Below are 13,521 nucleotides of genomic sequence, written 5' to 3'. Positions count from 1 at the left end.
CCAGGATGGTCTCGATCTCCTGACCTCGTGATCCGCCCGTCTCGGCCTCCCAAAGTGCTGGGATTACAGGCTTGAGCCACCGCGCCCGGCCAAAATTGACATCTTAAACAATACTTTCAACCCATGAACATGGTCTGTTTCCATTTGCAGCATTTAGGTTTTCTTTAATGTCTCTAGCACATATTTACCCTGTAGAAAAATGTAATCTGCAAATAAGGACAATTTTTTATTCCGTTTTAGTATATTGAAGTTTTGTTGTTGTTGTTGTTGTTTTTGAGATAGAGTCTTGCTCTGTTGCCCAGGCTGGAGTACAGTGGTATGATCATTACTCACTGCACCCTCTAACTCCTGGGCTCAAGAGATCTTCCCACCTCAGCTTCCCCAGTAGCTGGGACTACAGGTGTATGTCACCATGCGTGGCTAATTTTTGTATTTTTTTTGTAGAGATGTGGTTATGCCATGTTGCTCAGGGTGGTCTTGAACTCCTAAGCTCAAGCAATTCACCTGCCTCAGTCTCCTAGAGTGTTGGGGTTACAGGCATGAGCCACAGTGCCCAGCCTAGAAATACTATCAATTAAAAAATTGTCAATAAAAAAAATAGTCAATCCAAGGGCAACAAATAACAATGGATCATTTTAAATTGCATTTCCCAAGTTGTTTGTAGAGTTGAACTGGCCATCTGTTGATCTTTTGTGATTTACCTGTTTATATCTCTTGCCTTTTTGTCTAGTAGATTGCTTATCTTTTATTTTTGTTAAGGTGACAGAACTCTTTGATTATTCTGGGTATTCTGGGTAATAGTATCTTACCCAGTGGTATCTTACCACTATTTCTACTATTTTATCCCAGTCACATGTCTTTTAATTTGGTTTATGCTTTCTTTTGTCATAGTGAAGTTAATACATTTGTATATATTTTTTCTTAATTGTGGTAAAATATATATAACATGAAATTTACCATTTTAAGCATTTTTGAGTGGACAATTCAGCAGCATTAAGTACATTTACAATGTTACATGGCTATCACTACCATTCATCTCCAGAATTTTTTCATCCCCAAACTGAAACTCTATAGCCATTACATATGAATTCCCCATTTTCCTTTCTCCTTAATCTCTGGCAATCACCATTCAGCTTTCTGGCTCTATGAATTTGCCTATTCTAGGTACTTTATATAGGTGGAATTATGCAATATTTGTCCTTTTGTGTCTGACTTCTTTCACTTAGCATAATATCCTCAAGGTGCATCTATGTTGTAGCATGCGTGAGAATTTTTTCTTAAGGCTGAATAATATTCCATTGCATGTATATACAACATTCTATTTATCATTTTTTTTTTTTTGAGACGGAGTCTTGCTCTGTCACCCAGGCTGGAGTGTAGTAGTGCGATCTTGGCTCACTGCAACCTCCACTTTCTGGGTTCAAGTGATTCTCCTGCCTCCGCCTCCTGAGTAGCTGGGATTACAGGCACGTGCCACCATGCCCGGGTAATTTTGTATTTTTAGTAGAGATGAAGTTTCACCATGTTGGCCAGGCTGGTCTCAAACTCCTGACCTCAAGTGATCCGCCCGCCTCGGCCTCCCAAAGTGTTGGGATTACAGGCATGAGCCACTGTGCCCAGCCCTATTTATCAATTTTTCTGTCAATGGACATTTGGCCTTCTTTCCATCTTTTGGCTATTGTGACTAATGCTGCTGTGATTATTGGTGTACAAATAGCTGTTTGAATTATTGCTTTCAATTCATTTGGATATATGCCCAGAAATAGAATTGCTGGGTCACATGGTAATTCTATTTTAAATTAAATTAAATTAATTTTTTTCTTAGAGATGGGGTATTGCTCTGTCACCCAGGCTGTGCAGTGGCGTAATCATAGCTCACTGTAACCTCAAACTGCTGGGCTCAAGGGATCCTTCTGCCTCAGCCTCCTAAGTGGCTGGGACTACAGGTGTGCCCCATGGTACCCAGCTATTTTAAAATTATTTAATCTATTGTAAAATATACTTTATATTTAAGTTAAATTTTATTTTATATTAAATTTGATTTAATTTTTTTGAGGAACCCCCATGCTATTTACCAAAGTGGCAGCACCATTTTACATTCCTACCAGCAGTGTACGAGGGCTCCTCTGTCTGCCAGGCTGGCAGTCAATGGCACAATCTCAGCTTATTTCAACCTTCACCTCCTGGGTTCAAGTGATTCTCCTGACTCAGCCTCCCAAATAGCTAGAATTATACACGCATGCCACCACGCCCAGCTAATTTTTTTTTTTGACAGAGTCTTGCTCTGTCACCCAGGCTGGAGTGCAGTGGTGCAACCTTGGCTCCCTGCAGCCTCCACCTCCCCCGTTCAAACGATTCTCCTGCCTCAGCCTTCCGAGTAGCTGGGATTACAGGCACGCACCACCACGCCTGGCTAATTTTTGTATTTTTAGTAGAGATGGGTTTTCACCATGTTGGTCAGGCTGGTCTTGAACTCCTGACCTCGTGATCTGCCCACCTTGGCCTCCCAAGGTGGATTACAGGCGTGAGCTACTATGCCCAGCCAATTTTTGTATTTTTTAGTAGAGATGGGATTTCACCATGTTGATCAGGCTGGTCTCGAACTCCTGACCTAAGGTGATCCACCTGCCTCGGCCTCCCAAAGTGCTGGGATTACAGGTGTGAGCCACCACACCTAGCCTTGTAGCCTTGAACTCCTGGGCTCAAACGATCCTCCCACCTCAAGTCTGAGTAACTGAAACTACAGATGTGTGTCACTGTGCCTGGCTAATTTTTTTCATCTTTTTAGAGACAGAGTCTCACTATGTTGCCAAGGCTCATTTTTTGGATTTTTGATAATAGCCATGCTTACAGTGTGAAGTAGCATTTCAGAATAGTTTTGATTTGCATTTTCCCAGTGTTTAGTGATGTGGGACATCTTTTCATGTGCTTATTGGTCATTTGCATATCTTCTATCAGTGTCCTTTTTTACCCCTGATTTTTTTTATTTCTGCTCATTTTCTCATTTATTTTTCGTTTGATCTTATGTTTGAATTGAGATTCGGCTTGTCAGATTTCATAAGGAGCTTGATTGGGATTGTATTGGATTTATATATTAATTTTGGGATTATTGACATCTTTACAGACATGAGTCTTTCTATTCTGGAATACTGAATGCCTCTCTCGTGGGTGTTTTTCTTTTTTCTGACTTTTCAGTAAAACTCTGTAAAGATTTTGCACATTTTAGGTTTATGCGTGAGTAGAAAATATTTTGCATTACTATTGTGAGTGGACTTCATTTTTCCTGTTAGCTGTCCTAATAGATTGTTGTTAATGGTGGATGAGATGAGTGGCTTATTTTGGACTTTTCCATGTTGAAACACAGATTCTTGAAATATACCTCCTACATTATTTTCTTCTACCATTGGTCCACACTAGCTTGGATTATTACTTTTTTTTTTTTTTTTTTTTTTTTTTGAGATGGAGTTTCGCTCTTGTTGCCCAGGCTGGAGTGCAATGGCATGATCTCACCTCCCGGGTTCAAGTGATTCTGCTGCCTCAACCTCCCGAGTAGCTGGGATTACAGACGCCCACCACCACCCCAGTTAATTTTGTATTTTCAGTAGAGATGGGGTTTCTCCATGTTGGTCAGGCTGGTCTTGAACTCCTGACCTCAGGTGGTCCACCCACCTCGGCCTCCCAAAGTACTGGGATTACAGGTGTGAGCCACCGCGCCCGGCAGGATTATTGCTTCTTATGAGTTTAGAGTCTGCTGTAAAACCAGAGCTCTCACAATGCATTGTTCTTCCTCAGACTATTAAAATATTAAGATTTATCCTAGCACTTATGTTCAACATACTATAGTTTTTATACTTCTCCATCTAAATAAAACGAAGTTTGTTCCTACACTAGTCCAGCATGCATTCTCAAGAACTCCAGTGATTATACATCAGCATCTAGAGATTAGGTATCCCAATCCTTTCTTCCCATATCTAAGCTAACTCCTTCTTAACCAAATAGTACCCTTTGACTCTGTGTTAATCCTTTCCTTCCCTCCGCTCTTAACCCCTCTCATTCCATCTTCTCCCTCCCTTTTTCACCCCCGCTGTTCCTCCTCTTTTACCTCCTCTCCCTTTTTCTTTTTTTCCCCTCTTTTTCTTCTTTTATAACTGAGCAGGGACTAACTTCTGAACTCTGCCCGTCCCCAGCCAGGACATCACAGGTGACATTTACTATTTCAACTTTGCCACCGGCCAGTCTATGTGGGACCATCCATGTGACGAACACTATCGGAACTTGGTGATCCAAGAGCGGGCAAAGCTGTCAACTTCAGGGGCCATTAAGAAGAAGAAAAAAAAAAAGGAAAAGAAAGACAAGAAGGACAAAGAGACCCCCAAAAGTTCCCTGGTGAGTCAGTGGATGCCTCCTCCCAGAGAGGCCAGGGCTGAAATCTGGAGGGACATTGGGAACCTCTAAGTGTCTGCAGCTGGGAGGTTGAAGACAACAGTCAGAATATGGTAAATTCTTGATAGTATATCATCTAAACTTTGCCTGTCTTCTGGTCGATTTTCCTTTCAGATTTTGGAATTCTGGAAGTTGTTGCCACATCTACACATTTCCTTTTCTCCCCACTTGGGAAGTGCATGTTACCTAATAGGATTGATGAGAGAGAGTGCTCTTCTGAGAATGGTTTTTTGCAGTGGTAGTAGCAGTAATGGCATCTGCTGCTCTGGAGAGTGGGGACTGGAAGCGGTTGGCAGAGGCCAGTGAGCTGAGTGAAGTGTCCTTTCTCCTATTCAGAGTCAGGCCTCCCCAGTGTGGGTTCCTTATTTGTCTTAAGGCGGTGTGAATTCCTAGATGTCAGATGTAGCCATAATTTAGTTGTCAAAACACCGGGTGCCTTCAAGATTCCAAAGAAAAGCCTTGGGCTTTATCTGCTCATCTAGATTGTTGCCAGTGTCCTCAGTGAGTGGTGGGTAACTGAAGTTTAATTGCAGTGTGATTTCCTTGTTTTTTTTTTTTTTTGAGACGGAGTCTTGCTCTGTCACCCAGGCTGGAGTACGGTGGCGTGATATCAGCTCACTGCAACCTCTGCCTTTCAGGCTCAAGCACTTCTGCCACAGCCTCCTGAGTAGTTGGGATTACAGGTGTCCGCCACCATGCCTGGCTAATTTTTGTATTTTTAGTAGAGACAGGGTTTCACCATGTTGGCCAGGCTGGTCTCAAACTCCTGACCTCAAGTAATCCACCCGCCTCAGCCTCCCAAAGTGCTGGGATTACAGACGAGAGCCAGCATGCCCAGCCTGATTTCCTTGGTTATAAGTAGCTTTTGTATTTGAGTTCAAAGTATTCATATTAATTATTGTTTTATTTGTCCCTTTAGTACATCTGAACCTAGGAGGTGGAGTTATTGCCCACATGATTTAGGTGGAGCAACTAAGACCTGGAGCCATACCAAACTGAGGCCCAGGCTCTCCCAGAATGCTGTGGTGGTCCCTTTACCCAGGCCTGGGGCAGGTGGGACATGCTGAAGAGAGGGACAGACATAGGAACTCAGCTCAGCCAGTGGGGAGCACTGGGAACATCGTTTCCACCCTCTTCAGTGGTCCACTTGTTTTGCTCTTACAGCTTTTATTTCCCTTCAGAGCCTTGTGCTTCCTCTGGTCCAAGCTCCGCAGACACTTCTCTCTTCCCTCCCCTCCCTGACATACTACTCATGTTTTGAGAAACACGGTAACAAGCCCGTTCCTCCAGATGGAGAAAAGAGGGCAGATAATTTCCAGCTAGGCTGGATTTTCCAATGTCATGTTTTTGAATGGCAAAAGGTGGCCACAGGGCTTTTCACGGACCCTGGATTATTTGAAATGGTAGTCAGGCATCTGGGCAGGCTGTGGCTTGACGAAAGGCGGGAGATGGAATGAAGTGAGGGTTCTGAGGTGGAGAGCTGGGTAAAGGACTGAGATGTAGATGTGTGATTGGGTTCTTAGAGCCCTCTGTTAAAAAGAGTTCCTTCTGTGATTGCAGGAAGTGAAGAAAATGGGACAGCCCTGGGCTGTCAGTCTGGTTCTTAGGGCTCAGGACAGGTGCCTCAAACTTGAGTTTGTCCAGGGGACAGCTCTGAGCCAGGCAGGCAGCCTGGACGCAAGTGGTTTGGACTCTCTGGAGGTGTGCACTCACAGCCAACTGGGGTTCAGTGTGAATGTTGGTAGAGGGGTGGTTGAGTTTTTAAAAGTTTTTCTAGCCCAGAGGGTCTGTGACCATGTGGAGGTCTCTCAAGCAATACCAACTGGTTTGTTTGGTAGACAATGCTAGACTGAGTTTTCAAGTCTCGGGTCATTTGTTATGCTTCTCTTCTCTCCCTGTTAAAAAATTTCTGGGTGTCCTTGATAAGGTTGGTGGACTTTTTTTTTCTTCTTCTTCCTTTTTTTTTTTTTTTTTTTGAGACAGCATCCTGCTCTGTTACCCAGGCTGGAGTGCAGTGGCATGATCTTGGCTCACTGCAACCTCTGCCCCCAGGGTTCAAACAATTTTCGTGCCTCAGCCTCCCAAGGAGCAGGGATTACAGGCGCCCACTACCGTTCCCAGCTAATTTTTTGTGTTTTTAGTAGAGATGAGGTTTCACCATGTTGGCCAGGCTGTTCTCGAACTCCTGACCTCAAGTGATCCACCCGCCCCAGCCTCCTAAAGTGCTGGGATTACAGACATGAGTCACCACACACGGCCCAAGGTTGGTGCATTTTATAAAACTAATCAATCACAGAACCTGAGAACTGGATAGTACATTAGGGATAGTCTGGTTAGTGATTTTCAGACTTTAGTTTGTAATAGAGCCCTGTCTTCAAGTCAGTTCCTCTATAGAGGTCCAGCTTATACAAAAAGAAATGGAGCTTCTTTGGTTGAACTTGGCAGTGTAGGTCTTTGTGACACCTTTTCTCTGTCACATGCACAATATAGTACCCCAAGGTACTGAACTTCCCAGGTTCCATGGAGCAAGGTTTGCAAACCATTGATCTAGTCCAGCCTCCTCTTCGTAGATAAGGAAACTGGAGCCTAGAAAACAACATATTTCAGCCCAAGAGAGTTTTTATCTTTTCTTCCCTCTTCAGTTTGTGCTTTACTTTGAATAGAGAGGGTGGGTTTCTGCTGAGGGCTTACCAAGGGGTAAGGTAGCAAGTGTAAATCAGAAGTGCTTTGTCTTCGTTTTCTCTGCATGTTTATATACCCATCTAGGAAACGCAGCCTGAGGAGGGACTTCTGCCTCCTTCATCCTTTCTCTGCAGCCTGTCCCCTCCGTCAGCATCTGGGCTTCCTGATCTGGACCTAGATCAAGAGATTCAGGCTAGAAGTGAGGGATCCTATAACAAAGGAAAGACCCCAGGCATACTGGGCGACACCCCCTGGCATTTTATGGGTGCCCTTCCCAGAAAGCTACAGCCACTCTCCAAAGGCCAAACTTCCCAAATCCACCAGGTCTTTGCTGACATGGAGAAAATTTTAGGCAGGGCCTCAGCCCAATGCAGGAGAGAATTAGGTGATCAGCAGGGTCTGGAGAAACTCCAGAAGGCGACAGAGAAAATCTACCTGGGGTTTTCAGACCCTGAAACAGAAGAGCTGGAAATGAGGATCAGACAGCAGAAGCTGGGCACTCCAGCCCCTCAGAACACTGGGCTTCTCCAAAATGTGCAGGATGTGGTAGAAAGCAGGAGCCAGGCTCCTGTCCACTCAAAGCTTTCTGAAGCCATCAAGGGCCTGCTGCTGAAAGGGGAGCAGCACAGCCACAGCTTAGCCAAACTGAGCTCCACTGGCCCTGGAGGGGACAAGGGCCAAAGCCCCATTCCCACGTCATCCCCTGAGGAGGAGCCCTCCCTGTCCTCTTGTTCTTCCGGCCACATGTTGCCTGCCAGGAAGAGCAAGTTGTTGTTAGATAGCAGCCCTACTGAAGACCTGAGCTGGCAGGGAGTTCCTGGGGAAAGTGGGAGCGTAGGCAGCGGGAGGAGGAGGAGAGAACCTCCTGGACTGTGGATGGAACAGGTCTCCAAGCTTGTCAATAAGGATATCCCAGGAAGCTGCAAGGAAACAGAGCCCAGTGACCCTGAGGCTCTAGGCGCCTCAGTTGAAGGACTACCTCAGGGGCTCTTGCTAATACCACCTGAAACCCTGGCATCAGAACCAGCTCAGAATCCCCTTTCAGGGAGGGCCCCCGGGGAGCCTCCTGCCGGTGAGAAGAGACAGACCCTCGGGTCTGCAGAGCTCCCTTATAAAGATCAGAAGCCTAGTGTGTCTGGGCCTGACTTGGAGAGCAGCAGCAACGGCAGCAGCAGCGGCAGCAGCCTGGCCTCACACCTGGGCTCTCCCGTCCTGGATGAGGTGAACAACTTCCCTTGGAACCTGCAGAGCTCACGGGGATCTGAGGAGGGTGTGGCTCAGTCAGACTTGGGTTTCAGAGATCAACACTTCAGCCCCTTCTCAGTTCCTCACATGTCCCACATGCAGAGCCCTGTCGAGGAGCAGTCAGAAAGTGAAGACTACTCTGAGGATCAGAGGTTCCACCAGCACATCCTGCAGATGGTCAAGATCTCCAGGTGGCCGGAGGGCCTGGGGCTGCCTGAGAGCATGCAGGACATGCTGTGTAGACACAGTGCCAGCACAGTCTGTTGCATGGCAGCTGAGTCTCCTAGGATGGCTAGTGAGGGTGAGCACGAGGCCATCAACTCGAGCGCCTTCTATTCATGGCAGCCAAGAGCTGCTGGAACAATTTCCTTTCAGGAAGGTGGGCCTTCCCTTGCTGGGCAGGAGGCCTTTTCTCAGCAAGGCTCACTTCCAGCCAAGCAGCAACCCCCTCAGGCAGGGGCTAGTGCAGCAGAGCTCCAGCGGAGGGCTTGCTACAGAGCCAGGCAAGATGCAGCATCTCAACCAGGTAGGCTTTTTAGTGAGCGTGGCCTAAAGACCTAAACTTGGCAGGGAGGGAGTAGGTGGAGTTGGTATCTTACCACAGCTGTCTGGCCTGCGTTCCTGTTACCCACCCTTCCTTGGTAACTACTGGCCCTTTAACTACCGAAATGGCCATTTTATGGGATGACACATATTTGAAGTTTCTTCTACCCTATCACCTGCAAGATAGGGCTAAGGGTATCTATGATTTACCTTCCCTGGCTATAATTGTAATTCATAGGTGGTTCATGTGCTTTGAACTTGATCAGTTTTGAGGGTGAGCAGAACGTCGCTAATCCTGGCATATAAACACCTTCCTGGGATTTGGGAAGCTTCTCCTGTCAGCTGATTCTAGAGAGAGGTCCTTCCACATAGGCAGCCTACCCCAAAGCTCTGAACTTATCTCTTCTTGAAATCACACAGAACTAGAAAGTTAATATCATGTTTTATTTTTATTTTTATTTTATTTTATTTTTAGACAGGGTTTTATTCTGTCGCCCAGGCTGGAGTGCAGTGGATCTTGGCTCACTGCAATTTGCATCTCCATCGCTTGAATCCCAGGTTCAAGCGATTTTCATGCCTCAGCCTCTCGAATAGCTGGGATTACAGGTGCTCACCAGCCAGTTTTTTTGTGTTTTTAGTAGAAATGTAGTTTTGCTGTGTTGGCCAGGCTGGTCTCGAACTCCTGGTCTTAAGCAATCCACCCGCCTTGGCCTCCCCAAGTGCTGGGATTATAGACATGAGCCATTGCACCTGATTAAAGAGTTAATATTCTTTTTTTAAATTTTTTTATTTTTTTGAGACAGTCTTGCTTTGTCGCCCAGACTGGAGTGCAGTGGTGTCATCTTGGGTCATTGAAACTCTACCTCCTGGGTTCAAGCTATTCTTTTTATTTCTTTTTTTTTTTTTGAGACGGAGTCTCGCTCTGTCGCCCGGGCTGGAGTGCAGTGGCCAGATCTCAGCTCACTGCAAGCTCCGCCTCACCGGGTTTACGCCATTCTCCTGCCTCAGCCTCCGGAGTAGCTGGGACTGCAGGCGCCCGCCACCTCGCCCGGCTAGATTTTTTGTATTTTTTTTTAGTAGAGACGGGGTTTCACCGTGTTAGCCAGGATGGTCTCGATCTCCTGACCTCGTGATCCACCCGTCTCGGCCTCCCAAAGTGCTGGGATTACAGGCTTGAGCCACCGCGCCCGGCCGGTTCAAGCTATTCTTATGCCTCAGCCTCCTGAGTAGCTGGGACTACAGCTGTGTGCGAACACGGCTGGCTAATTTTTATGTTTTTAGTAGAGACAGAGTTTTGCCATGTTAGCCAGGCTGGTCTCAAACTCCTGACCTCAAGTGATCTGCCTGCTTCGGTCTCCCAAAGTGCTGGGATTACAGGTGTGAACTGCCATGCCTGGCCTGAGAGCTAATATTCATGAGAGACGGAGGCCAGAACCTCTCTCTGCCATCCAGTGAGCTGCTTCTGCTCTTTGCCTCCTAGCGTCCCCAGAAAACCACACGGATAACCTGTGTCAGGCTTGTGTAGACCATATTTGTGACTTCACTCTTGAGTTCACTTCCTCCCCTACTGGGATTTATCAAATGGCTGACCTTGCCCTATCATTCTCCCTTTGTCCCTTTAAAGACTCACCATATTCTTCATTCAGAAGTTAAGTTGGATCAGAGACCGTGGGGATCAATCTGAATTTCTCCAGCTATTCTTTTGCTGTTGCCCAGCTGTGACTTTACCCAGTTGTTTGCTCTGCTTCCTAATTGCTGGCTTGCATTGGTTCTCTGTTAGCTTTAATAACTACTGAAGCACTATAAATATCGGATAAGCTGCAGATTATCCTGAAAGTTTTAATTAGCCCAATGGCAGTAAGTTTGTCTGCTCAGAAGGACAACTCCACGCATAGCCCCATACTCAGAGTTAATGGCCGTCTATAGAAGATGATCAGCTAGGAGCCAGGAATGTATAATTTCCCCGCTAACTGCTGATTTGGTCAAGGCCTGGGAGAACGAAGCCCTCAGCATGCTTGTCCCCCTCCCTCAAGCCCCCAGCATGTTAGCAAATTAGCCATGTTAGGAGTCTGTAATTTTCCATAAATACAGTGTGGGGATGATTTTGCTTGCTGATACATGGGATGGTTGGAAGGGCTGAAACCAGGAGGAGCATGCCTAGTTTGCCCAATTTACCTTGAAGAAGCTTTCTTGGGCTTTTCCCCTGGCCCCACCCTTTTTTTTTTTTTTTTTTTTTAAGAGACCAGAGTTTTGTTCTGTTGTTCATGCTGGAGTTCAGTGGTGTGATCATAGCTCACTGCAGCCTTGAGCTCCTGGGCTTAAGCAATGCTCCCAAGTAGCTGGGACTACAGGTGTGTACCACCATACCCAGCTAATTAAAAATTAGTTTTTTGTAGACATGGGGTCTTACTATGTTGCCCAGGCCAGTCTTGAACTCCTGGCCTAAAGTGATCCTCCTGCCTTGGCTTCCGAAAGTACTGGTGTTAGAGGTGTCAGGGACCATGTATGTCCTAGGCTTTTTTTTTCTGCCACAGCCAGAGCTGGTATAAAGTACTGTCTTAGAGATAGCCTTATGTTCCAATCCCATCTCTGCCCCTCACTGGCTCTGTAACTTTGGGCAGAGTTCTTTTTTTTGAGACAGGGTCTCATTCTGTAACCCAGGCTGGAGTGCAGTGGCATGATCTCACCTCACTGCAACCTCTGTCTCCCGGGTTCAAGTGATTCTCCTGCCTCAGCCTCCCTTAGTAGCTGGGATTACAGGCACCTGCCACCATGCCCGGCTAATTTTTAAATTTTTTTTAGTAGACACAGGGTTTCACCATATTGGCCAGGCTGGTCTTGAACTCCTGACCTTAGATAATCCGCCCGCCTCAGCCTCCCAAAGTGCTGGGATTATAGGTGTGAGCCACCACGCCCAGCCTGGGCAGGGTTCTTGACCTCACCAACCTCCATTTGTTCATATGGGGACTGTGGATAATGGCAGAGCCAGTCTCAGGTGGTTGTGAGAGTAAAATGAGACATCGCGTGGAAGGTGTTTAGCCAGTGCACTGCTGGCCAGTGTTACGATTATCAGCTCGTTTTCTTCTTCACAAAGATATTCTACAACAGGCCAGATGATTGTGGACCTGCAGAAACTCAGGAGTGGTTCTCACCTTTCCTGATGAGCATCTGATGCAGAAATGGGCCCTCCTGGGAACCCACCCATTGGTCTGGCCCCTAGGCTGAGGCTACAGGTGAGAAGATGGATCTTCGGAACCTCAGCCTGACTGCCTCTGGGTTTCCTTTTCTCTCTTCAGTCCTTGTGGGATTAGGGAGGATTGGAATGTTTGTGTCATCTGAGACATTTTAAGTTTGATAAATGAATTTTGAAGGGGTCTTTGTCAATTGTCACCAGATTGCCATCTTTGCTTCTGGTAAGTCTAGATTATTGTAATGTGAATCCCTGTGATGGTGGCAATTTTATAATGTTGGTGTAGCCCTGGGCCACTCACAAAGGCCCCTAGCACTCATCACCTTGAGCTTCTCTGCACACCTAGTCAGGTGGCAAGGCACGCATCATCTCCATCTTGCAGATGAGTAAACTGAGAATCGGAGAGTCTGTGAATAGCGGGAGGTCTCACGAATTCTGACTCGCAGCCTGATTTCTTTCCCCAGCCCTTGCTTGCAGGAAGGAGAACAGGGAAAAGAAGGGACCTGGTCAGCCCCGTTACTGCCCTTCGGCAAGGCTCCTTTCAGCCACCTTCCTCATCAGTGGAAAGGGGAGAGAGTCCTTCTTTTGTTGCTCATGTGTATTTTTTTGTAGTTACTGTTGATTTTTTTTTCCAGACAGGGTCATTTTTATTTTTTAGAGGCAGGGTCTTGCTCTGTCTCCCAGGCTGGAGTGCAGTGGTTATATCTCACTGTAACCTTGAACTCCTGGGCTTAATTGATCTTGCTGCCTCAGCCTCCCAGGTAGCTAGGACCACAGGCATGTGTCACCATGTCCCGCTAATTTTTAAATTTTTTTGTAGAGACAGGGTCTCACTCTGTTGCCTAGGCTAGTCTGAGATAGGGTCTTGTTCTATTGCCCAGACTGGAGTACAGTGGTGCCATCATAGCTCACTGTAGCCTCCAGCTCCTGGGCTCAAGCAGTCCTTCCTCCTCAGCCTCCTGAGTATCTGGGACTACAGGTGCATGCTACCCCATCTGGCTCATCTTTCAAATATTTTTGTAGAAATGGAGTCTTGCTATGTTGCCCAGGCTGGTCTAGAACTCCTGACCTCAGGTGATCCGCCCACCTCAGCCTCCCAAAGTGCTGGAATTACAGGCGTGAGCCACTGCGCCCGGCCTTTTTTTCTTTTTTCTTTTTTGAGACAGAGTCTTGCTCTGTCGCCAGGCTGGAGTGCAGTGGCATGATCTTGGCTCACTGCAACCTCAGCCTCCCGGTTTCAAGCGATTCTCCTGCTTCAGCCTCCCGAGTAGCTGGGACTATAAGCACATGCCACCATGCCTGGCTAATTTTTGTATTTTTTAGTAGAGAGAGGATTTCACCATACTGGCCAGGCTGGTCTCAAACTCCTGACCTCGTGATCTACCCGGCTTGGCCTCCCAAAGTGCCGGGATTACAGG

The 13,521-nt window shown here is 46.7% G+C and overlaps 1 protein-coding gene across 8 annotated transcripts in view; it reads left to right on the top strand.

Moving 5' to 3' along the window:
* The window catches only part of CEP164 (centrosomal protein 164), an 88,269-nt gene that overhangs the window by 22,830 nt on the left and 51,918 nt on the right, over positions 1-13,521 (top strand). For 6 of the 8 annotated variants that reach the window (XM_017883089.1, XM_017883091.1, XM_017883088.1 and 3 more), the window contains exon 4: positions 4,188-4,386. In XM_017883089.1, coding sequence (XP_017738578.1) covers positions 4,188-4,386 — 199 coding nt within the window. Of the gene's footprint in view, positions 1-4,187; positions 4,387-8,787; positions 8,897-11,830; positions 12,147-13,521 lie in introns of those variants that run through there. The other 2 variants (XM_017883094.1, XM_017883092.1) reach the window with 2 other exon arrangements.

The sequence above is a fragment of the Rhinopithecus bieti genome, unplaced genomic scaffold (genome assembly GCF_001698545.2).
Source record: "Rhinopithecus bieti isolate Rb0 unplaced genomic scaffold, ASM169854v2 scaffold_11964, whole genome shotgun sequence".
In the NCBI taxonomy this organism is placed as follows: domain Eukaryota; kingdom Metazoa; phylum Chordata; class Mammalia; order Primates; family Cercopithecidae; genus Rhinopithecus; species Rhinopithecus bieti.
Note: the sequence above shows the minus strand (reverse complement) of the source record. Positions and strands in the feature narration are given on the sequence as shown.